Source organism: Falco cherrug, chromosome 8 (genome assembly GCF_023634085.1).
Source record: "Falco cherrug isolate bFalChe1 chromosome 8, bFalChe1.pri, whole genome shotgun sequence".
NCBI classification, from domain to species: Eukaryota; Metazoa; Chordata; class Aves; order Falconiformes; family Falconidae; genus Falco; species Falco cherrug.
Genome location: NC_073704.1, coordinates 53,187,611 through 53,213,079, shown reverse-complemented (window position 1 = coordinate 53,213,079; position 25,469 = coordinate 53,187,611). Strand labels below are relative to the sequence as shown.

At 59.2% G+C, this 25,469-nt stretch overlaps 1 protein-coding gene across 2 annotated transcripts in view; it reads left to right on the top strand.

The window, feature by feature from the left end:
* The first annotated feature begins 1,315 nt into the window (after nt 1–1,315).
* Nucleotides 1,316–25,469, top strand: part of PPARGC1B (PPARG coactivator 1 beta) — a 57,666-nt gene continuing 33,512 nt past the window's right edge. For both annotated transcript variants that reach the window (XR_008733536.1, XM_055718431.1), the window contains exon 1: nt 1,316–1,485. Coding sequence is in view for 1 of the 2 variants with exons in the window: in XM_055718431.1 (XP_055574406.1) it covers nt 1,402–1,485 (84 nt within the window). In the remaining variant the exon portion in view is untranslated. The remainder of the gene's footprint in view (nt 1,486–25,469) is intronic.

Below are 25,469 nucleotides of genomic sequence, written 5' to 3'. Positions count from 1 at the left end.
TAACTGTTTGAGAACTTCATAACAGTAATTAGTAATAAAGTGCCACAGCAACGAGGAAGAGTTGGCGGCTGTCTGCTGACATCTTCTTTTGGTGCAAAGCTTGGGATCATCAGGGAAAATCCAGTGTTGCTACACTGCATGGTGTTTACAGCATGTCCTGGACCAAATGCAGGCCAGAAGGTACTACAGAGTGGCTGGAAGCAGCTCTCCCTTTGAAACAAAAGCAAGGCAAGCACGCTGACGGGCAGCAAGCCTTTCCTACCAAAGAAGCACCTTCTGTTCACCCACCGGAGCCTGACGCCGAGCTCTCCACCTCGGTCGCTCTGTATTGCTTTGCTTGGTCAGCCATTTGCACTGATCCTGCCCGTCCATCTGAGGGAATTTGAGGATCTGGAGCCGTTAGGTTGCAGGTGTTGCCACTCGGTTGGTTGTGTATCAGCTAATTCAAGCTGCAGTGCCAAGCCCTGCTCTTACCCATGTAATTGCTACGAGTAAGTAAATAGAACATTCATGAGATTTTTGGTCCTATCATTAATTATTTCTGAAAGGGCTTTTAGTATATGCCTCAAAACCCCAGACAGAAACATGACGTGCGTGATACCGAGATGCTTGCAGCAACAGTGGGATAAGCATTGAGAAAAAAATCGAGGGAAATGTGAAAATCTTTTGCTTCTTGTTACTTTTTGCTCTCAGCCACCCGGCCCCACTCCAGTGCAGACCCACCGAGCCTGGAAGCAGACCCTCGGCCCCACACACCGCACTCTGCGTTGGTGTATCTCAGTGCAGGGTGACTGAGGGGCTGTTAGTGGTGCCCGGTGACGCTGGGCACCCCCACTTTTAAGAGCTGGTGCTTCTCAGGTGCGCACAGCGGTGTTTGAAGTGGGTGCCCTGGGTGAGTGCCCGTCCAGTGGGAAGGTGCTGGTGCCACGCGGGTGTCTGCAGGCCCTGGGGACACTCTGCAACTGCGGGGAACCCCCCTCCCCGAGCCTTGATGTGACCCTCAGCCCAATGCGCTGCACTCAGGCTGTAGTATCTCAACTCGGGGTGATGTAGGGACCGCCCAGCGGTGCTGGCAGCCCCCGGGGTGCCCCCCCGTTTTAAGAGCTGGCACTTTTCAGGTGTGCACAGCGGCGGTTAAAGCGGGTACCCCGAGTGGGCACGCGTCCCGCGGGAAGGTGCCGGTGCCCCGCGCGTGGCTCAAGCCCCCACGGGGCACCCTGCAGCGAGTGTCCCCCCTGCCCGGCTCCCTCCCACCCCCCGGCCCGGCCGCCCGCCCCGGCTCCCGCAGCCGGCGGGCGGGGGCTGCGGGCGGCTCCGCCCCGCCGGCCGCCCGGCTCCCCGCCGCCGCCGCCGCGCCTGCTGCATGCTCGGTGCCGCCTCAGCCCCAGCCGGAGGTGGAAGATGGCGGAGCCGGGGCCGGATTGCAGCTCTCTGCTCGACGAGGATCTTTCCTCCTTCGTCTTCAGTTACCTCGCTGACAGCCAGGTAGGGAGGGCGGCGCAGGGGCTTTGCTGTCCGGCTCCCCAGCGCGGTGCAGCTGCAGCGGGGAGAGCCGGCAGACCCCCCCCCCCTCCCCCGCTTCCCGGGGCACCTGGGGAAGGAGCCGGTCCCTGCACGCACCGGGGTGTGCGGGGACCGGCTCCTTCCCCAGGTGCCCGGAGGATCTGCAGGGGGTCCCGTTTACTCCGCGGATGCGCGGAGGGGGAAATGCCGGGCGGGGGGACGCGCGGAACCCTGCCGCCCCCGCGGCTCTCTGCGCGCCCCTCCCCGTGGCTTCGGGGCGGCCCCGGCGCGGTACCAGCCCCGCCAGCCCCGCCGGCGCTTTCAGCACCACCCGCACGTGGACTCCCGCGTCCCCCCCCACCCCCCCCCACCCCCCAGTCCACCCCCGCGTCTGCTGCAGGGAATTTGGGGGGCGGTGGGAGAAGTTGACGGGTTGATCGGCTTTGGCGCACACACCTCCCTTTGCAACAGACCCCCCACCCCCCACCCCCCTTGCTGCAAAGGTGGGGAGGGGGACGCCGTGTTGCAGGGCGGTGGGGGTGGGGGTGGGCTCCGCAGGGGGCTGCGCGGTGGGGGCTGATAAGAGCCGGGCTGTGGGATGAGTCATGCCGAGCGTCAGTTACACGCATACGGGCTGGGATCTTGGGGGATGGAGGTTTGGGGAGGGGGGTGGTTGGCAGGGAGAGGGGGTCTCGGTGCCGCGAGTCAGCAGCTCCAAAATCTGGATGGGCTCCCTTTGGGACGGAGCTGGGTATTAAAATCAGATTAAGGCTCCTTGGCAGCTCCTGCACGATCACGAGAGCGAGCTGTGCTGGCTATAGGGCTTGCATGCTTTTCCATTTTGGGGGGTGGAAGAGCGGCGCTATACAATGAGCCGGGCAGTAGCCAGAGCTGTGACTGATCAGGAGCACAACCGCGCATTTCGCAGTCGGATTGATGAGGCTGGTGCAAGTGGGGAGAGTTTTCTGTAGTTATGTATCATCCCTCCAGCCCTTCACTTTCATAACCACAGATTACAAAATAGCTTCGATTGTGAAGCTAGCACATTCATCCCAACCCTTGCTCTCTCACCAGTTTAGCTCCGGGATTGCAAACAGCAGGAGCATGTGTGTGGGGAATGGGATGGGGACTAATCCTGCTGTTTGGGTTCAAAACAAGTAAGGTCTCAAGACTTGGTAAATCAGATTTGCCCCTGGCGCATGTGCCAGACAGAACCAGGCAGGTCTTGCCACCAGCTAGGCTGATGTAGTCCCAGCACCTCTCCTCGCCTGCACCAGCTCCAGAGCACTCCGGCTTGGCATGGGACCCGGGCGGCTTGCTGGGGGCAGAGCAAGGGGGAGGTGGTGGCTTCGGTTGTTAACGAAGACCTGCTGACAGGTTGATTACGGCAGAAGGGTCAGGAAGGGTGAGAAGTGGGCTGAGAAGATTTTGTAAGCAGTTTGCGTTTTCTGATTTGGACGGATTTATTATTGCTGAAAGAACCGTCAGCTAGAGAAGAGGAGGCTGGTTGTGTGGGATGCCATCCCTAGGAAGTATGGCAGAAAGGCTGCAGCTCCCACCGGCCCCATTGCTCCCTGGGCAGGTGAAAGTTCTTGGCTCCACTTCCCTGCAATAACCTGCCTGTTCTCCACGTGCTTGACATGAAATGAAAAGCTTGCAATGATTGCAGCATGCGTCTGAAGGTTTGTTTCCTTTTTGCTTTTTGGTCAGTGTTTGATATGCCAATTTAGGAATGTTATTCCAAAAAGGGATTGCTAAGGCAAAAAAAAAAAAAAATAAAAAAAATCCTGCAAATTTCCATCCTTCCCTGGTGCAAAACCACCATGTTGTGAACATCCCCTGCAAAACTGGGGACTCTGAAATGGCCTGAGATCTAGTAAGACCGTTCTGGCATCTCCTGAAATACGGTTTGCTCTGCCTGTCCCCTCTTTTTCTCTCCCTCTCCCATACGTGCACTGTATTGGAGGGTGCGGTGTAGGTACACGCACAGTTAGTGCTAGTCTGATGTCTGTGGGGTGTATAACGTGTATAATCTTCGCAGCCCGCTGCAGGCTCCCTCGGCAGCGGTGTGCAGCCTGTGTTTGCTCTCCCGCCCGGCGCCTGCTTTTGATAATTGCATTTCCTCTCTGTCCCCACGTGCGCAGAGGGGTGAAAGGCTGGGGTAAAAAGAAAAGAAAAAAAGGAGAAGGGAAAAAAAAAAAAAGAAAAGCAGCTCCCCCCAGCTATGATTTGCGTGCATTTGCTTAAGAAACGCCTGAAGTTGTAAGCTTGTGTTGTGCTTGTACCTTAACCTCTGATGAAACTGCAGGGCAGGCTCCAGCCCTGGCTGCTGTCACATGCCTGCTTTATAAGTCGGAGCGGGAGGCGGACCCGGGCTGGCTGCTGACGTCTCTCCCCATTACTACTGTACGAGCTTCTGCTTACAACTGGGTTACTGACTTCTCAATGAAGCCCGAAAGCTACTTCAGCAAAGACCCCAGTGCTCCAGCACAAGATCAGGTTATCCTGAGAGGCTACAATGTCAGGAGGCCATGAGATCATGAATATTAGCCGTTTCCTTCGTGGAAATCTTGAGGAACTCTGACTCTCCTCCTCTCTCCCCCATGCTCCTCCCCAGTCCTTGCTTTTGCAGTAGGTTTGAAGAAGGGCGCAGTTGGGTGCATGCAGGTGCCAGGTGATCCCTTCCTCTCCAGGGGAGGGATCCTCAGGAGAGCTCTTGGGGAGATGCACAGTGGAGGTCTTACATGGATATTTGCATCAGTCCCTTAATTATATGGGCTTGTGCTGAGGATGCCTGCTAACCTCTATTTACATATTGAGGACAGCAATGATTCACGTGGTACCTGCATTGCTACAGAAAGAAAACCAGGGTTTTTCAATTGATATCAGCCTTTCTCCTGCCAACTCCTTTTCCCTTTACAACAACACAAAAAGTGGTTTCATTTTGCTGCGACTCAAAACGTGTCATTTCTGGGCCCGCTTAAACCATTTTGTGCAACTCTTTGCTGCTCAGAGGTATGAAGCTGGTTGTAGCTGGTTCGTCTGCTGGCACCAGGCACTGGAGAGTGCCAGCCAGGCAGCTCTGCCGTGAGCACCGCGGAGCGGCCGGCGACTCTTGGCATCCCTGCGAGAGGCAGCAGTGGTTTGACTCTTACAGTTTCGATTTGTTTACAAACCCCAAACAAAGTGCAGCAGGGGGGGGGAAACCCAAAAACCCAGGCTGTTTCTCAGAGAGATGCTTAAAGATCACATGAATGGAAATACAATATTCCCTTTAACTTCCCGGCCTCCTGCTAACAGCTTAATCCACTGATGAGTGCAGGAGGCACAGGGAAGCCCTCGGTGGAAAAGCGATCTGTCGGGTGGGTTATTACCGCTAGAACTGGAGAGGGGAGATGCATCCCTAATTTCTGATAGTCCTCACTGAGCGGACCGATATTCTGCTTTTTCTGCGGCTCTTCTCTCAAAGATTTGGGAGGGTGTCTGGATGACTGAGACAGCCCAAGGGCCTCTGCAAAGTGTGTCTCCAGCCTGGCTGCATTGCTGCAGCTTGGGTTGAAGGGCTGCTGCATTGCTGGGGCTGGAGGCCCTCCTCGCTCTGTCAGGAAAGCACTGCAGGGTGGCTGTGGCACGGTGGCAGTTATTGCCAGTGGCAGTTCACCGAGGCCACGCCAGTACGTTTGCAAAGCGTGGGGCAGTGGTTGCTGGGGATGCCAGCAGCCGCCTGCGCCGCAGCGGTAGCTGCGGGAGATGGAAAGCGCGGCATGCTCCTGAGCCTACTGCTCTCCTGAGCCTGCTGCTCAGAGCCAGGAGGGAGCAGCGGGAGGGAGCAGCAGCCGGGGAAAGGAGGGCTGGCCTGATAACCGGGCCGCTTGGAGAGCATCGCTGCTCACCTGCCTGCCTTCACCCCCTGCTTTTGACTGGGTCCCCCGGTGCTCCACTGGCAGGCCCCAGGGCTGCCCCACGCTGTGGGCTTCCCTCCCTCCTGCCTGCACATCCCTGCCCCACTCTCATGCTGTAATGGAAAGGCACCTGTCCAACAGGTGAATAATTAAGGTCTCAACCTAGTGCCTCCAGCAAAGGGAGCTTTGTGAGGGAGATGGATCTCTCTCTCACATTAACCTTTCCAATGTCAAAAGCCTCTTTGTAGTTAGAAACTTCACTTGCTCCGGCACTTCAGTGCTGTCGGTTGTTCAATGAAAAATGCCCAGGGGATGCCCTTCTTGCCCCAGACCCCATCCTACCTTTGAGGAATGGGTCCTGTGGTCCCCAGCATGGGGCTGGAGACTGGGATGCCGTGGGCTGGCTCCTGGCAGGTGGTTTGCTGTGCTGCTGGCCACTGCTGCCTGCTGCTCCTGAGGTGCAGAAGCCTGCCAGTCTCTGCAATCTCCTTTGGCGGGGCTGGGGGCCAGCTCACGGCAGAGCGTGGGAGCCCTGCATCTGCACTGCCGGCAAGCAGAGCGCTGGCAAGGGCACGCATCCCGCGGCCGGCATGTGCCAGCACCCATGGGAGCTCGGGGATGTCGCCTGTTTGGCTGGGGCAGAGGCATTGCACAGGAGCAGTCTGTGCCTTTGCTGCCCGGTGCCTGTGGGGCAAACGCCACCAAAGCCACCACTGCTTCTGCCTGCCCATGGCCTTGGGGAGATGGTGTCACAGGGCGAGAAGCACCGTCCCTGCAGGGCACTGAGCCAAGCACCCGTGGGGGTCTTCAGTATGGAGGGGGCCCTGGCCCTGCCGGGTGAGGGAAGAGCTGTCCCCAGAGATAAGGCTCTGCCAGGACCACGCACGTTGCGCTCGCTTGTTGCCCCTGAGGAGCTGGGGACACGAGGTGCTGGCAGGGCCTTGGTCAGCAAACACGTTTGCCGGAGGAATCAGCTTCGGGCTCCCGCGCCGAGCCCCACTCCATGGCAACCCTGCGCGGGCTTATATTTCTCGTGACTGCTTGGCAGCATGAAGTGATTTAGCAGAGGGGGAACTTTGTACGCGCTGGAGCTGCCACTGCCAGCGCGGCCGTGCCGGGCCAGCCGCCGCAGCCCTGGCCACATGGCACTCCTCCTCCCTGGGGGGCACGGGCTGGGGCAGCCCCTTGCCTGCACCCCAAGAGTGGGCAGCTGGCTCCCCAGCCCAGGTGCCATGCTGGGAAGGGACAGGTTCCCGCTGCCTGGCCAGCTACCCTCCTGTGAGCACCTGGAGAGGATGTTGTAAGCTGCCTCTGCTTGTAGTAATGAGCCAGAGACTAAAGGTTGCAGTTAATGGGGTGGGTGGTCAGGTGAGGTAGTGACCTACTTCCAGGGGCAGCCGCGGTGTAGGCACCGGGTTATGGTCCAGCCAATGTGTTTCCCTTCTCTTATCGCTTGGCTGTTCTGCTTTTCAGCACTTTTCCTGAGCTCTGGCTCGCAAATTATTATTTATTTATTTATTGCTTTTTGTAATGGGAGCTTCCAAGAAATACCGAAGGACTTTGCACAGATCTGGCTGTGCTCAGAGTCTCGTCAGCCCTGTCCTTACCCTGCTCCATCTTGGTTCACCTCCCCAGGCAGAGGCAACAGCCAGGGGTTGAGCAGCTGCAATTTGTTAAATTGAGCCGGTTCCCTTCAGAATTAAGATAGGGAGAAATAAAAGCTGGAAATCTCCTTTGGCTCTGTAAGAGCTGGACATCCCCCGCCCCACCCCACCCCCGGGGAGGGCTTCCCCATGCAACAGGTCTGGTATCTGCTGGTGGGGGTTGTGGAAACTGTGGCAGCCCTGGGGGCTCTTTGTGATGGCCCCATCCAATAGGCAGACTAACCTTCGATTGCTGCTGGCTCCTGGGCAGCAATATGGGGCTTAGGGAAAATACTTCTCTTATCTTGCATCCCTGCTGTCCCAAGACAAAGCCGGCAAGCACTGGGTGCCGGGTGCCTCCCCAGTGCTCCCCATACCCCACGAGCTTCGTCGGGGGGAGCAGGATGAGGGTCCTCCTGAAGTATTTATATCTTCCCGTGGGCACCCACCCTTCCCGTGGCACCCTGCCCACCCACGCAGCGAACGGGCAGGCATTTGCCCTCATGGGCAAGGGGAACCTGGGTGATGGGGGCTGAAGCAGGAGAGCCCCCGGTGCGCTGGGAGGGCTGATGTGACGCTTCTCCCCTCCCGTGGGACTGAGCCGTACATGCTTTATATGGATGTTTTTGTGCTGAGGTGGTGGAGGATAAAAGGAGTGCCTCAAGCTCTTGCAGTGACCAGGGTTGCAGGGCAGCGTATCTTTACTGAGATGCATTTTCTGAATTCTTCCTCTGCGCCCGCTTCTGCGCCCTGCGGTCGCTGCAGGGCTGGGAGCACGCGGCCGAAACAGCCCCTTCTGCTGAGCCAGCGCCGCTGCTCAGGCTTCTCGGTTCCTGTTTCAGTTTGCAGCAAGTTCATCACTGCAGTTGCTTCTGCTTCCCTGGCCTTTGTTTGGGGAGGCCGCAGGACCCTGTCCGACCCCGGGATATGGGGTGGCGGGTGAGGGGTGTGGTAGGTGTCATCCTTTCCCCCCCCTCCCCGCCACAAGCAGCCTTCCCCACCTAGTCCCTGAGGAGCCCTCATTTCCTAATTTTTGTGCACATCAAGAGCAAGGAAATCCTGTGTCGGGGGGAGATGGAGGGGAGAGGGCAGAGCATCCCGGCACAGGCGGGGGGCTGAGCTAAGCTGGGGCTGTGCTGCAGCCGGAGCAGCGTGCTGGGGCGGCCGGCTGTGCCTTGCAGACGGAAGGAAGCCCAGCTGCCTCTAACCGTGTTTCTTCTCCTCCCTCCTGCCCGGATGAGGGGGGACTGCAGGTTTCGAAGCCTGCATGTGACAGCTGGGGACCTGGTTGTCCTGCTGCGAGGGGACCTGCGGCCGGAGCAGCCCCAGCTGTCCCTCGGTGGGCAGAGCTGGCATGCCGGGGAGCTGCTGTTGGGAGCAGGCAGCATGGTCCCTGTCCCTGAGCCTTAGCAGCCTTCCTGCTGAGCCCTTTCTTGCTTTGTTTTTAGCCAAAGTGCCTAGGTAGGAGTGAGTTACGTTGGGTTTTTTTATGAAGAAAGTGCAAATGTAGCCATGGAGTGTTCCAGGAAATGTCCCAGTGGGACACTGCTGCAACCTTCTGCATGCACACGAGACTGACAGGGCTGAGCTCCAGCCGGCCCTGCAGCAGTCGGGCTGGGTTCAAGCAAAGAGCAGTGCTGGTCACAGCCGGGTGATGGTTGTGCATGCACTTGGATAGCAGCGAGGAGCTGGAGGTGTAAAACGTGGCACTCGCGCAGCTCCCCTCGAAGGCCAAAGCAGGGGCAGGCTCTGGCTTCTCTTTCCCCTGCAGAGGCCAGCCCCGCTGCCACACGGCGTGCCAGTGCCGCTGGGTGCAGGGCTGGGGTGGCCGCGGTGCCTTGGCTTCTTGCATGTTGCCCGGGCAGAGCGCGTGCTCCCTGGGCTCGGGGCAGGGGGCTGAGCCGCGGCGTGTGTGCTGGGAGGATGGGAGCTCTGCCTGCCCGCGGGCAGCGCTGGCGGAGGGCAGGGCAGGACACGGGGCTGTGCGGTGGCTTGTGCCAGGCGAGCTGGCAGTGCCCTTTCCTGCCACACAGAGGTTGCTCACCTGGCACCCGGTAGTGGTAGGGCTGGACTTCGTTCCAGCTCAAGTCCCTCTGTCCTGATTTCCCCGGGACTTGCATGGCCTCGGTACAAATGTTTGCAACTTCCATGGCCCTTGGCTTCAAGCTAATTAAACTTTGCATTCCTGTCAGCTTCCTTTAAACCGCAGCTGCTTAGCTGCTTGCCTTTCCCCCTCTGCTCTGGGGCCTGCAGCCCTGCCAGCACGAGGTGTGTGCGGCTTGGAGCCACCTTCCAGCATCTTAATGATGGGAGGATTTTTAAACCTTCCCTTGAACAGCATAAACACCAGAGCTCTGCATAGCTGGAGCTGGAGATTTAAAGCAACCAGCGTTGTTTCTGCTTGTGAGCAAGCCTGCACACAGATAGTCACGACCTAACCAGGCTAATAATGAAAAGAAAAAATTGCAAATGTTTTTCTTAAAAAGGAAGTTTCTGTCTTAGTGGGCCCCACCAGGAGATGGGCACATGTGGGTTTTGGGTGCTAAAATCCATTTCCCAGGTAACAGACTCAAGCTTATGAGAACTGCATGGTTTTCTCAGGCTGAAAGGTTGGATGGTATTTGAACTGCTTTTTTTTTTCTTCTTCTTGTGGCCATGTCCTTTTAGGAAAGAATAAGTATGTCTATTTATATATATTTTGAAAATGAAAGCACGTGGTACATGTCCTCAGAAACCCCCATGGTGCATGTTGTCACCTAGTTCTGGTGGGGACGCTGCTTTGCTGATGACCAGCAACCAACCCTCCGCTGCAGCTCTGCCGGCAGCTGAGCTGGGGAGCAGGGGCAGCCCCGGCCCCGCAGCCCCAGTCTTGGGGTGAGCAGCGGTGGGTGTGTGGGACACACTCACGCACGTCCGTCTCCTTTCCTCATGGGAACAGGAGCTTTGCGATGTGGAAGTGGATGCAGGAAAAAGGAAGCTGGCAGCTGTGTGGGGAGGAATGTCGTGGGGGGACTGTTAGGACAGGCACAGATGGGGAGGGCTGGAGCTGCTCCGTTTATTTACTTCTTTTGACTCATCCTGCCCATTCTTTCGGCCGTGCAGCCTGGCCTGCCTGCAGTGATGGCTTCTCTGTTTTTCTGTTAGTGCACCCGAGATGCAGTGCATGGGCAGCCCCCAGGCCCCTGCCTCCCTCTGGTGACCAGGGGCTGCCCGTGAGGGTCCGCTTGCCCAGGCTCCCTCGACTCGGGTTGCACCGCTTGCCTGCAGCCTGTCTGCCCAGAGGAGCTGGAAACCCGTCCACACATCCAGCTGAGTCAAAAAGAAATGAAAGTCAGATTATCGGGGGGAGACTGTCCCTGTCTCTCCTGCTTGCTTATGGCAGTGCAAGGACCTGGAAACACAGCTTTCAAGTTTCTCTCTGTATTTATGTAACACAAACTAACTCTTTTTTGGAAAAAGCCACTCTGTCTCATTTAGATACCTAAATATAGCAGGCGCTCTGGAGGGAGGATTAGCCTGCGAGTGCCCTGGTGGGTACAGGACCTTTGTGGACCAGTGTTAGGGGGACTGTAAACCTTATTCAGTCAGTCCCCGGGGGTTATTCCCCTGCCGTTAGCAGGGTGGGCTTGCAGCGGTCTTGGGGGAGTGGGGAGCTGGTGGCAGTGACCGTCTTCGCTGGCTGGCAGGGAAGCAGTAACCTATAGAGATGTGGATTGCAGGTTTTTTTCTAAGCGTCTCGATGTCTTGTGGTGCCAGAGTCCATCTGTGCCCAAACATGCTGTTTGCTAACATGCCATTGCCTCCCCTTGGAGGAAGGCACCAAGGCACAGAAGCAGAGCTGAGCTATGGGGCAAAACCTCCGAGTCCTGCCCTGCCAGGGGGGCCCACCAGACTGCAGCACCCCGGGGGGATGGTTCAGGGCTGCTGGAGAGGGGTCACTGCTGCTTCGTGGGGTTGGGAAGAAAGGCAAGGAAGGGCAAAGGTCCCTCTGCCCTCAGGTGTACCCAGCACTGCAGGCGTCAAAATCCTTTGAGCTTCTTTAGTGAAAGATGCGGGGCCAAGCCTTTGAAATGCCGAGCCAGGGGATGGCCCACCCGTGCCGTTCCCCTTTGCCAGGGCTGTGTGCTGCCCACCCTCGTGGGCACTGGGGCCCAGACACTTGGCCGAGACACAGGTGGCAGCAGGATCTGGGTGCTGCGTGCATCCCATGGACCCATGTGCACTTCCTCCTACACACAAGACCCCTTGTTGCCTTTGGAGTGAGCACAAGAGATGGGTTCGCCTGGGTGATCTGACCACCTCGCTGGCCTGCCCACGTGGCGTGGCGGGACTCTCTGGGATCAGCAAGGCTTGCACATTGCACCAAGTATTGATGAAAACTGAGTTTCTCAAAGGTGCTCAGGGCGGCCCTTGCTTTTGCCTCATGACATCTCCGACTGCCCTGCAATGAAGGTGCCGTGGTTCCCTTCCAAGGAAGCGGGGAGCAGCTGTTTGCACTGGTGTCCCAGGGACTTGGGGCATGGGACACTTGCTGCTTGAGTCTCTGCAGCTGTCTGTTCATAAGCATATGGAGGGGGCACCCCCCTCTGCTCCTCCCTACTTTGCAGCACTGACGGTGAGAGTCCAGCTGCAGGGGCTCCCTGATCTATCTTGTGATTTGGGCCCTGTGGAGATGCACAGGAGCTGCCTTATGTTTTCTGTGGGAAATCAGGGGGTCCTTCAGCTATCTGAGTCTTCATCTCTGTGCTTTTCTTGTTGCTTTCTCCGCACGTGGTGGCTCTGTCTCCTTGCACACCTCCACACCTCCCTGCTGCCCACCCCTGCCCCTCACCATGCCCTCTGCCCAGCTCGGAGCTGTGCAGCCTCGTGCCAGAACTCAACCCAGTGTGCAGGGTCCTCTGCCACCCTTCCCATCCCACCAGGGCAGGAGCCACCTGGCTAAACGGTGGGACCCCCGGGGAGGTGTTGGTGAACACAAGCATGCCAGCTTCCCACGGTGCCCTTGTACAACCTTGCCAACACCGGCACGATGCCCCCTTGGCTCCCATCACAGTGGCAGGAACCAAGCAGGTTCAGCATTGCCCCGTGGCAGCCCCGCTGGTCCCTGCTGGGCAGAGGTGGCCGGGGTCTGAAGAAAGGACCCTGCTGTTTTGGTGATGCCCTCCTCAGGTCTGTGTTATTTGGCCCTAGGAAGGTGGAGGTGAGATAGAGAAGGTAAATGCTGTGCATTGAAATGGGAGGAGGCACTGCTGGAGATCCGGCCAGAGGGCTCGCAGCGTCCCCAGGATCCCCAAGCCGCTCCGGCAGATGGCTGCAGCCCTCCCGCCCTGCTCTAAGGAATACAAATGTGCGGCAGATACGGTTACCCAGCCCGGAGAGCAGTGTTAGCTTTCATCTAGATCGATATCCCTGCCTGCCTGCGTCTGAGGGAGCACTCAGCTGGCAACCCAAGCCTGGCCAGGAGGAGACACCGGCCAAGGCTCTGCTGCCTGCTCCAGACCCTGCCTGTCTGTCTGTCCATCTGCCTTGGCGTGGAGGCAGAGCCAGCACCAACCGCAGCACCGTTGCTGTGCTGTCGGACTCCATCATGCGTAAAATGTAATAAATAGGGCCATAAGCCTTTTACGAAGTCTATTTCCACTCTTGGATCCGGGATTTAATGCATGGCTGCTTAGAGAGGCTGAGGATTTCAGGGGTCAGCAAGGCTAATTGCACTGCTGGAATAAAAGGGCGCGCAGCAGGATCCTGCGTGTGGGCAGGAGGGGGTGCCGGGGGTCCCAGCTGCCTGCCGTGCTGCCCCTGCCCTGCGTGCTCCCTGCCAGCAGCCTGGGAAAGCAGCGGCCACGTGCAGCGGCTTGGCAGGGGATGCAGTCCCTGGGGAGCGCTCCTCGGCTGGGGCTCTGGGGCTGGGGGGACCGTGCCAGCTGGGGAGTCATATGCTGTAGGTGTTCGGTTCCCCACCGCTCCGTGGTGTCCCTCGGCGTCTGAGCACGTCTGGCTGAAATGCTTGATCTTAGATTACCTGGAAGCCAGGGAAAGCCTGTGTGGGGACCAAGGGCTAGTGAGGATCAGGGCTGGCCTGGTGCAGGCTGGTACTGCCAGGCGTGGCTGGCCCCGGTACCAGCTTGGTCCCAGCCTGCAGCATCTCCTTGAGCTGCAGAGGGGAGCTGGGTGCTGGCCCTGCCAGACTGCCTGCTGTGCCGGCTGGCCCTGACACCGCAAGCTGGGGTGTGCAGGCACGTGTGGGCTCGGAGGTGGTGCTGCCGGGGAGACAGCCCCACCGGGAGTGGAAATGCAGCACTGGGGTGAGAGCCAGGGGCACGAGCCTGGCCGGGTGCTGTGGTGCTGGGTGTGCGCCGGGACAGCATGGGGCTGGGGGTCAGGACCTGGACTGCACTTCCATGGAGGTGTTGGGGAGGGACCGATGGGATGGGCAGGCTGCGCTTCACGGGGACAACTGGCAGCCAGCACATGCCCTGTAAGGCAAGGGGGACCCAGATGCCCGGAGGCTCCCAGTGCTTCGCCCCGTGCCAGCCAGCCACGCAGGACTGGCAGGGCTGTGCCGCCGGCCGCAGCAGACGGAGGACGCCAGCTCCGCTCGGTTACTTTCCTGGCTGATCCTGTCATCTCCATCTCGCGCCAAGTGCTGAAGTCGTCATGGAAACCAGCATGGTGGCAGCCTCGCCAGCAGCTCCCACGCGGGATCCTCGGTCTGAGTGCCCGGCCGGCACTGGTCTGCAGCGGTGGCGGGTGGCCGGCTCAGTCGGCCACTTGCTGCTGGTCCTTATTCCTTGAGGGCATCAGCCTGCTGCTGGGCTCCAGCGATGCATCCCTGGCATTGTAGCAGGGCCCAATCCATTAGCATTCACCAGTCCCAGAGAGCCTTGCAGAAAGCACAAAACCCCATAATCCCTATAGTACTGCTATTAATAGTACCTGTTCACAAAGTTATTTTTAGCAGCACCGTTCCCACCTTCATTCATAACAGCCATCGCATGGGCCTGATTCTTCTCCCTGCTGCCCAAGTGGCTTTGAGATAACCCCGACCTCCTGGGGTGCCCCACTCCCCCCGTGCTTCCACCACTCGTCCAGCATTGCATTTGGCTGTGGAAGGAGATGGTCTGCAAACCTTTCCCTGTAGTGGGAAATGGAGCAGGACTTTTTTTCCAGGGTTAATTTTTCTCTGGTGACTGTAGCTCTGAACTCTGCTTGCCTTTGCCTCTCCTCCCACGTTACTCCTGTCCAGCAGAGCTGTGTTGTGCCAAAGGCTTTCTCCCTGGAGCATCCCTGCTGGAAGTCTACACTAGTGCTGGGATTTTGCTTGATCAGTGGAGGAGGCAGGGCCTGAACTTGACTATTGGGGATGGAGTATTTTCCACTTGTATTTCAGTGGGTGTTTTCATAGGTTTCAAGCTATGGTCCTTCTTTCCCAGCGTCTTCTGTCTTCGAGCTCATGCAGACTCCTGGGAGGGTGCAGGGCTTTGAAAGGGCTATGAGGATTCATGGGTTCAGCCCACTGCTTTGAGGCAGCATCTCCTACCACTGCCAGGGAAAGGCCTGTCTCTCCTATTCTTGAACTCGGCAGTCAGAGAGTTCCTTGGGTTCCTGGGCTAATCTGTTCCTGCCTTTAATGAGCTGCCTCATTAAAGGGTTTTTCCTTAATAACCAACCCTCTGGGCTAGATGAGAGGCTGGTGATGTTCGACTGTAGACAACCTGAGACCTGCGGGCTGCAAAGGGCTTTTCTGGCTGCTTGCAGGCATGCTGGATGAACACCAGCCCTCTCTTCCTGTGCGGTGCCAGCAAGGCTGTGAGGAGGCAGCAGCCCAAAGCACCCCATTCCATACCTCCCCTGGGCTCCAGCACCAGATTTACTGGACCCACAAACTGTAACAGGGCAGCTCAGGGGGGCAGGTTGCACTGGGGAAGACATCTGTCCTTGGGGTGCAGCAGACTGGGGGTACTGGGGTTGAACTGCCCTGCTGCACAGTCTTCCTGCACAACATCCTTACCCAGTGATGCGCTGCACTGGGGCTGCTCGCTGTCACCGGTGAGCCAAACCTGTGCGTGCATGCTGCTGAGCAGGCATGCCTGTGTGCCTCGGGCCCAGGAGGTGTCTGCCCAGCCTTAATGAGGCCTTTTGAGCTTGTTGCCTTAATGCTTGGGAGCTGGGGCGGCTGGTTTTCATAAATGGAAGTGGAAATCTCCCTCCTGGGGGCCTGCTGTGTGTGGAGGAGTATGCACACAGCTTGCGGCTGTGGCCTTCTTGGAGTGTCTGTCCGGTGGACGTTGGTCCCACTTGGTCCCCCCGCCTCCCTTGTGGCTGCCATGGCCAAGCGGCCGCAGGGCTATGAAGAAGCAGGTTCAGCAGTGCCTCTGGCGAAGGAGCAGGTTCAGCAGTGCTTCTGGCAATGTGGCAGCATTTTGTGGGCTGAGCCAGCCCCGTCTCCAGGCCATGGTTTTTAGGGTGGCAATGATGCAAGGCAGGAAGGTGCCTGGTACCAGCGCTGCTGGGGCTGCTCCATTTATATATAGCTGACCCACTTGCTGAGCGGGGGCTGCCGGCCCCTCCTGGTGCTGCACTTGGTGCGTGCGTGCACCAGGCTGAGAGGGGCTGCACCAGCATCGGCCTGGGAGCGCGGAGCTGTGGGTGCCTGGGCTGTCGTCGCCTGCAGCCTGCTCTGTGGATGGGCTGCAGGAACTCTCTGCTCACAGGGTGCAGCTCTGCTGCCGGCCACTCAGGGGGTGCAGGCTCTGTAGCCTGCCTGCTTCCTCAGCACCTCTCCCAGCCTCACCCACCCACTGGCACCCCAGCTCTCCCAGGGAAGGAGTAGCCGCCGGTGCCCCAGCAGAGACTGAAGCGGGCAGGAATTGCTGCTGGAGGCACCAGCTGTGCCTGGTCTGTGGGGGGATCCCAGCCCAGGGCAGTGCTCAAGCCCCCATCCCGAGATGCAGCCCCGTGTCCCATGGGGTTAGCTTGCCTCCTGGACGTCCCCTCCCTCCAGCCAGGCCTGGGTGTCGGGTGCTCAACAGGCAGGGAGTTCGGGTGCTGGAGCAGCCATGTCACTGCTAGCCCCAGGTCTGTGTGAGCAGGGGTGCATGGGGCCTGCGTGTGCATGCACCGGTGAGGCAGGAGCTGCAGCACACCTGCCGGGGCCAGCTCCCACCACACATGCTGGGTGCATGCCTAGCCAGGCATGCCCTGCGCCGTGTGCCGTGTCCCACTGCCCGGCCCCTGCCTGCGCCAGTAGGAGGGTTCCTAGCCAGTGGGCAGGTAGGAGTGCTGGGGTGGCTGGGATGGGGTTGCAGGTACCTTGTCCCTGTGCCCTGGTCACCGGGGAGCTGTGCTGCTCCCCAGGGCTCACATCATCTCACAGGCACAGCCTGGTGCAGTGCGGTGGCCTCCCGGCTGGAGTTCCCACGAGAGACAGAGTACAAGGACGGGGCTGGGCAGAGTAGGTGGCAAGCACGGAGTGGGCTGTAAGAGGCAAGGAGCCCAGCTATGGGGCCAGAGGACCCAGGAAATAAGGGAGCAATAACCCACCGAAATTCATGCCCCAGACCACAGAGCACAAATCTTGCATCTCCTCTCCTGCTGGTACCGGTGGGGCTGTCCTGATCTCCCTGCACTCCCCAGCCCCAGCTCACCCCTCCAGCTGCCTGCTGCTGTTTGTGGTGGGTGCTGCTGGTGCCTGAGGGGCTTGGGGGAACTCTTGGAAAGCACTGGGCTGCCAAAGCAGTGCCTCTCCCTGCCAAGCACCTGGGAGCCAGCTCTTCCCCAGGATGGGGAGAAGATAAAAAGAAAATTTCTCTCGAAGTGCGGCTGGTGGGACACCCCACCACGCAACAGCATGGTGCACAGGCCACCTGGACGAGGGAAGGAGGAGGCACCAGTGCTCCGAAGCCTGCACCTCCATGGGCCTTGGCCAGTTTCTCAGGGAGGAGAAGGGGGTGCAGAGCCACCTGCTTGCGCTGTGGCCTTCCTGGTCACAGGTGGGAATGGGGTGAAGTGGCAAGGGCCAACCTCTTCTAGGTGGGCTCGTAGTGCTGCTCCTGTGGAAGGGTGGTCAGCCAAGTGGGCTGTGGTTTGGTAGGAGAGGAGCTGGGAGGCTCCAGAGGCAGCAGTTCTCTGCAGTTCTCTGTGCGGAGCCATCTCCCTGCTGCCCCATCAGTTTTCTGCCCACCCAGAGCCCGGCCCTTGGGGCAGAGCATTGTGGAGGTGACAGCAGGTGTAGGGACAGGGTCTGGTGCCAAATGACCTGTCACACAAGGCTGCAGGTGACAGCGTGTCTGAGCTGTCACCCACATTGAGCCGCTCCGCCGCAGGATGCCGGTGCTGGCACAGGGAGGTGGGTGCCATAAGAGCCGCGGACACAGCAGCGGGTGTCATGGGAGCATGGCAGGGTGGCCCTGGGGAGACTGCGGGACTCGGCCCGTTAACCCTGCAGCTTCCTGTCCAGGATCAGGGCGTCTGGCCAGGATGCTTTCCCGAAAAGAGACGCTATCCATGCGTAGTTGCGTCTGACAGGCTAGAGGGGACATGGTGTTCCCATCCGATGGCCTCTTGACGTCCCTTTGGCTGGGTGTTTCCAGAGCTGTTGTGGTTGGCACACCTGGAGAAAGGCAAGTCCCCAAGGTAGGTCAAAGCAAAACGCTTGCTGCGGAAAGGGAAATTAATTATAGGCGCTTTGCTGCACTCCAAGCAACTGCAAAGGCTGATGGTTCTCCTGTTGGCTGATAAACTAATTGTAATGACAAAACCTCAACAAAAGCAACGCTCTTAAATGCTTTCTTAATTAATAATTCTCTGTAATTACTTGACGTCAATGACCAATAAAAATTTTGGAGAAGGGAAGTTGCTGTTAAGTGCCCAATACCTTTGCTCCTCCAGTTGCTGTGCCTGGGTTCCTGCGGCTCTGATGAATCCCACAGAAAAGAGCAGGGAAGGCCAAGCCTGATGTTTTTAAAGGAAAACATTAAGCAGGAAAAAAGTGATTATTCATGTGCATGTCCACAGGAAAAAGAAGAGGGAAGCTGAACAATCGCTCAGCCCTGCTGCTCCCTGCTGAACAGCTAGCAAGGGATGGCAATGCTGACAGATAGGCGCCCAGAGGGGTGGCACCCATGGGTCCCCATCTTGTGCCCCTCCAGTGCTGCTGAACCCTCAATGGGGTCCTTGCCTGGGGACAGCGTGACAGGGAGGGCACCTTCCCAGGGAGCCCATGTGCAAGGGGGCTTTGAGGCACTGCTGAGTGTCCTGCACTCGTGGAGGGCCACCTCCCTCCCACAGGCATCTGCTGCTGCCTCCTCCTCCTCCTCCTCTTCCTTCCCACGGCCAGTCTGAGGGCAACATCTCCCATCTCGGCACTGCCAGGCCTCAAAGCATCACCAGCTGCATTTTACTGGGTGGGAGCTGGGGAGACCTCAGTCCATCTGCTGTTAAGCAGAGCCTCAAGAAACCTGCCATTCGTCCTCACTGTGGTGCTCCTGTCTGCAGTGCAGTGCCGGGAGGGTTAATGTCCTCCTCCTCCTCCTCCTTCTCCTCCTCTCTGCTTCACAGCCATCTTAAAACCGCTGGAGCCGGAGCTGTGCAGTCCCTGTTCCCACTCCTTTTACAGTATGGGCTGGCCAGCCAGCCAGCCAGGGAGCCCAGCTGGCTCCTCCATCCATCCGACTCCTTTCCTTCTTTGGATGTCCCCTGCGCTTGCTGCCCAGGCACAGCCTCCTTCCCGCAGGACAGGGACCGGTGCCCCTGCCGAGGGGTGATGGCCAGGGTAGGGGGCTGCCCAGGGGCTGGGGGGCAGCAGGCACAGGGGCGATTTTTGCAGAGGTTTCTCCAGGACAGCGCTGGGTGTCTGCCAAGATGGATGCCAGCCGGCTCCCCGGCACGATTAGCACTTAGCGAGCCCTTTATACCTGCAAATCCCGTGGCGGGCGTCAGCAAAATCCTCCTGTGGGGAAAGGTGGGAGAGGGTTGCTGTCGTTAGCCAGAGGAGGGTGGCACAGCCAGGGGACATGAGCTGTTTGGGGCAAAGGAGCCTGTGCAGAGCGTGCCATCAGGGATGGGGACAGGGCTCCTTCCAGGAGGATGGCAGCAAAGGCTCACCTGGCCCATGTCATCGTCCAAAATAAGCTGCAGTCCTGGGGGGGCAAAAGCAGTGATGCCACAGGAGGCCCCCCCCAGCCTAGAGAGCTGCAGGCAGGCAGGCTCTGCTCCCCTCTGAGCTCTCCCCCCATCGCCCCTCACATCTGGACTTGGGGGTCCTGAGGGTGTTTGCTGGCAGCCGCGGGAGAGCTGCTGGAGCATGTGCTGCTGCTGTCCTGACAGACGGCCGGCCGCAGCCATGGCTGGCCAGCCGTTAACGGCAGCGCGTGCTTCTGGCTCTGCATCCCCAGTGCTCCATGGCCTGTTACCCAAATACCAGCTGCTGCCCAAAGGTTTATGCCCCCTGTGAGCCTGGGGAAAGCAGGGGAAAGGCCTCTCAGGCTGGGGGGGGAGGTGGAAGCAGGGCATCCATGTGGCCCCTCTCTGCTGCTTCAGCAGATGTTGGCACAGGGAGGAGGAGGTCATCCAGAGATCACGTTTGGGGATTTTTTTTGGCTTGCTGGAAGTTTTTGTGCATAGGATGGTCCCTGATCGGGGAACAAGGAGAGAAGGAGGAGCAGCCTCCAAAGGCATGGGGAGGTCTCTGATGTGTTCCTGCCTCATGAGCCCAGATATTGCCCCAAAAGGAGAGCTGGTACCATCTGTAAGGCCTGGCTGAGGAATGTAGCATGGGACTGGTCAGCTCACTCCAAGCATGGGGATACGGTGAGGGCTGGACTGTTTCAGGGTTCCCCACACTCTGAAAACATGGTCAGAAGATTATGAGATTTGGGGGGAAAGGGTCAAAACGTGTCCCTGTCTCTGGTCCCCAAGCGGGGACTGAATGGGAATTTCAAGACTGGGAGCATCCTATTGTATCCAGGGTTGGGCTGAGGCATGTTCATGGTCACAGGCCTCCTGTGGGCTTGTAGAGTCTTAGCTCCCTCCCTGCTGTGCCGCTGCAGGTCCCTGTGGGCCACTGATAGCAACAGTCTTGCTGCAGCCCACATGGCAGCAGCGACACTCCATACTGGCCAAGGACCCGTCAGTCAGAAGGTGGCTTTTTTAGCTGCCCTTCGTGAGCTTGTGCCTTATCCTGCCTGTCCCTGTGTGGGGACAGCAGCCTGGCATGTGAGCATCCCTCGTGTCCGGGGACCTCTGGCTGCTTCTGCAGCCACCCAGCTCAGTTTCCAGCCAGCAGCTGAGATGCTCAGGAGCAGGGGGTCACCTCTGCCCCTGCCCGGGGATGCTCGGGGGGGTTGCATTGCACCCTCCCCGTGCTGGCGATGGGTGGGAATGCTGCAGGAGAGTGTGCAGTGGGGGTGTGTGCGGTGGGAGGTGTGCGATGGGCGGCTGTGTGATGGGTGGCTGTGTGATGGGTGGCTGTGTGATGAGCAGGAGTGCCATGCAAGCCCAGCAGCTTCCTGGTCCCCATGTGAGCGGTGGTATGGGTGCGGTGGGTGCCATGGCTGCCTTTGCTGCTACCACCGTACCATCCATCCAGTTCACCCAGAGGAGCTTACACTGCCGTCCCCACTGCTGGTGGGATGAGGCAGACCCCAGCAGACCCCCGCTGCTCTGCAAGACCCGTGGGTGGTCGCAATACCAGCATGTGTGGAGTGTGGGACTGGTGCCCCTGTGGGTGCCATGGGCCGTGGGTCCAGCCACTCTCCAGCTGGGTTGATCAATGGCTTAACTCCTTCCCTCCCTCCCTACTTCCCAGCCTTCCACTTGGCCAGTGGGGTGGCTGTGGGGGAAAGGCAGGGTGGGCTACGGGGGTGGAGGGCTGTTTCCTTTTGCTGGAGCTGTGTTCACGGGGCAGGAGCCATGGATGAGGCCAGCAGTGCCGGCAGCAGGGCGCCCTGGCCACCCTGGGAGCAGGTGTCCCAGCATGAACCGGCCAGCCGGGAGTGCCGGCGGCAGGAGGCAGGATGCCTGGAGTTCCCGTCCTGCTTGGCCCTGTCTCAATGGGACTCAGCGCCAAGAGCAGGGGGATGGCTGCTGCGAGCAACCAGCAGCGCCTGGCCCAGCCTGGCTTCCCGGCTTGGGGGCTGTCTTGCTGTGCATCCCCTCTTTTGAGCCATTTTTCCCCAATGTGGTGAGGGAGGCAGCAGGCACGCAGCCTGGCTCCCTGCCCCTCCTGCCTCCTGCGCAAGTCCCCATCGGACAGCAGCAGGAAGGGTCCAGGGAGCTTGCTGTGCCCGGGCAGAACAGGTCACACCAGCCCTGCATCTCCTGGGATGGCTCTGACGGGCCGTCGGCTGGGGTCAGTGCTGGGGTTTTAGCGAGAGCCCCTTTGGGCTCTCACCGAGTCCCACCTCTGGAAGCTGGAGTGAAGGGGCTCTGCAGCTTGGCCTGGAGTGGGGGAGCTGCTCGGGGCAGTGGCCAGGGGCATGGTGCTGCGGCACGGCAGCTTGCAGCTGCCTGTGGGGGTGGGCAGCAGGCAGCAGCGGTTTACCCCTCTTGTTCCTGCCTGTGCCTTGGCCCCGTGGCAGCTACCTTCATACCACGTCCCAGAGCTGAGCCTGGCAGCATTTTGTGCTCTGCTGGGCATGTGGGATGCAGTCTCCATCCTCCCCTGCCTGCCCTACCCTGAGTGTCGACGCCCCCCCCAGCACCACATGTCCCATCACTGAACAGGATCTCTCGGGATAACCTTGGCAAGGAGTCACGGAAGCTGTAGGTCCCCAGCAAATTTTGGGGCATATCTCCTTCCCTCCACAATGTACAACAAAGGGACAAATCCTGGTGTGACCTGCGTGTTTGGCAGAAACGATCCCTCACCTGTAGTCCCAGAGAGACAAAATGTGCAGCTGGGTCAAGCACTGGCCTCCGTGGCTGGTTTGGCGGGGAGGCATGCCTGCGTTTCATCCATAGGGAAGCCACAGGAAAGCTGCACATCCTTTGCTGGGAGGCCTGGGCACCACTGCTGCTGTCACCAGGAGCAGGGGGAATCCCTTCCCACCCAGGCAGGACAGACCTGCTCATGCCGGTGCATCCCTAAAGCCCTCCAGGATGCAAAGCAGGGGATTTGGACCCACAGCATTATACCAGCAAACCAGCCCTGTTTCTCAGGAGACACCCAGGGGGAACGCTTATGGTTTATTTTATGCTTTGCACCTTGTAGGAGCCAGTGTGAGCTTCTGCACTTGATGTTTACAGGCAGTCCCCACCTGCGGGCAAGGGGAGTGTCAGCGCAGCCCCCCAGCTCCTCTTGCACCACATCCAGCAGCCGGCAGGGTAATAAATGAGGAGTCTATATTTAGATGCAGTGACTGGAGAAGCATCACAGCATTGCCAGCGGGTTTTACAATTCAGTGCAGGCAGGTTTCCCCGCTCCTCCAGCTTAATGCCACCTTTGTGGAAAAGCTCATCAAGGACATCCAACACCAGCTGGAAAAATACCCCAAACATAAAAACCAACACCTGCGACAAGATCTTGGCGCCCACCAAGGAATGAGTGGAGTGGAGCATCCGAGGAAACCTTGGAAAGAGCTGGCTGGGGGCCCATTTAGTTTGGCAAAGGCCTTGTTTTGTTGCACAGAAGTTTGTAGTAAAGAAACATGTTGCAGGGATGAAGCCATCTCTTGTGCCACCCCAGCCCGTTGTCAGCTCCCTCTCCCAGCGCTACTGCTGGTGCAGCCAGGCTGGCGTCCGTCTTCTCTGTGTGCTGGCTGGCTGATTGCTCTCCATTTTCCAAGGACTGGCACAAAGGCTGGCACAAAGCATTTCTCCCTCTCCATATTCCCACCCGGGCTCCCTGGGTTGGGCACTGTCCGTGGCAGGAGCGCTGCAGCCCTGGTGCAGGCAGGTGGCTGGCTTTATCCCATCCTACGTTTCAGCACAGCGTCCGGAGCTGCTAATCCATACGGTGCCTAAACCTCCGGCAGCAGCCTGGAGCTGCTGGGAGCAGCCGCGGGTGTTTAGGGAACGTTTCACTGCCAGAGCCAGGGCTGCTGGGCCCTGCTGACTCAATCGGTGGCGTATGAAGTTCCCTGCAATCTGTGTTGAAATTTAAGGAGAGGCCAAAGTGTTGTGCAAAGGATGAAGAGCCCTGCACAGAGCCGAGCTGCAGGTTTCCTGCTATCCCAGAGCGTGAGATAGGTACTGGCTTGGGAAGGATGAGATTTGCCTGATGCTCAGATCTGGATTTTTTCCTGTTTTGCAACACGTTGGAGGCTGCTCAGAGCAGATGCTCTCCATGTGCTGGCTCCTCTCCCCTCTTAGTCTGGGGAGGATTTCTCCAGGTAAAGCCAAACACTGAGCCATTGCCATAAGATGTGAGCATGGCTGAGGCAGCTAGTGACACATGGTGACCAGCTCTGCCAGAGGCCTCCTTTGTGGCTCACAGCACCATTTTATCCTGGACCTTTCCCAATTTTGATGGCAGCAGGTCACAGGGAGCAGTTTGCTTGGGTCCCTGCACCGCACCAAGGACGCAGACAGGGTGGGAAATGCCAGTATGGCCACAGTGCTGGGCAAAACTCACCAGCAATGGGGCAAACGGCCCCTTCCCCACCTCTGCTGCACCCTGGGGCTTGCATGGCCCCAGCTCCCTGCTGCCAGCCAAGCATGATGGGTGTCGCATGGGTGCGAGCTGAGCATGGACAACCTTTCCTCTGATTGCCCGTGGTGCGTGCTGTACATTGGCAGCACTGGGACACTTGAGGACACCTCAGGGACTGTGAAACCTGCTGACTGGGCTGGTTCACAGCCGCGCTGGGGGATAACAGTGCATTGTGCCGGGGGATGGTGAGCCCCTGTGCCTGCCCCCACCTCCCGGGGTACCCCAGGGAAGGGGAGCCCCTTGTTCACAGCAGGCATGGCGTGGTCAGTGTGAGGATGGAGGCACCCGCAGGAGCCTGGGCAGCTGCCCACAGGGGACTGGCAGCCGTTTCAGGAAGAGGAGGAGAAGGAGGAGGAGGAAGGCACCTGACTGCCAGGCAGCAGTCCAACTAGTTGAAACAGCTCCCTTTGCGGTTTGCATAACCAAGCATGGCTCGGCTGGGTCTGGGTATGCGCGGCTCCACCCGGTCGCCCACGGTTGGAGACCACACTTGCAGAGGAGCGCTGGATGGAGGGACAGAGGGGTTTGCTTGCTGCAGTGCCGCATCTTCCCTACCCGCTGTGCCCGTGCTGCCAGGGGCCTGGACCTGCAGGGTGGCTCCAGCAGCAGTGGGACGGTGTGGAGCCAGCTTTGCCTGTGGGCTCAGCGTGTGTGGCCCGGGCAGGGTCCCCGTGAGGTTCCCGCACTGGTGCCATGCTGTGTGGCCGCAAGCCTCACTGCCCTGCCTCCCTGCCAGACCCGTTGCGCTCCCCTCCAAGGTGACATTAGAGGCTCTGCCCGAGGACACCTGGCCGTGCTCCCACATGGCAGCCCCGATGCGGGGACGGGGACAGGGATGGATGGCCTCCATGGAGCAGTGAGATGGATGGGATAAAAGCGAGGCACAGAGGTGACGGTGGGGCCAGTAACTGGAGCTGCTCACATGACTGGGGAGCGGCTGCCAGGCACTGGGACTGTTCAAAGTATGTGAAGGTGGCACACCAAGCAGGCGCCTTAACCCTGCGAGCTCTGCATGGGGATTTGGGCCATCTGCAACATGGCACTGCCCGGGTAGAGGTGGCTTCCCGTGTGCTGGAGGGGACCCTCGGCTCTGATGCTCTTGACCTGGAGGTGGATGCTGGGTCAGACTAGTTCCTGAGCACCAGGCTGTTGCATCCAGATTTCAGGTCTGGATTTCAGGCCAGCCTGCCCTGGGGGCTCTGGCTGTTGATCCCTGGATTAGCTAGGGAAATAGGTGGGGACAAGGCTTGGGAGCAGGCAAGCTCAGGGCAGGGTTGTGAGGGAGCTGGCACAGGACACAGAGCTGGTAGAAGGATCTGATTTAAGCATAGGAGGTCATGTTTGTGGGCTTCAGCCCCACGGGTACGGGGGGAGGAGAGGGGTCCCAGCCCCCAGCCACTGCAGCGGGAGCGGCCAGATCCCACTGGGTGTGCAGCTCCCGTGTGCCCTGTCAGAGCCTCTGGGGCTGGGATTCTGGGGGGGACGAGGTGTGGTCCTTCCCAGGTAGGAATTTGGAATAGCGCGAAGCTTTGTGTATGTGGGTGATCGCCTGGTTTGCATGTGCTCCCGAAGGAGCGTTTTGCCCTCGGAGGGGGTTTTCTATCTGGAGATCTTGGAGCAGTTTCTTTCCGGGGTGAGTCAGTTGTTATGTGGGGGGGAAGAGGGGAGCGCCCGGTCCTGACACTGGGGAAGGCTTGGAGGAGCAGCCGGGTTGGTAGCACCGGCTTCAGGCTGCGGCTCCCAAAAATGCTCCGGCAGAGCCCAAAAGCC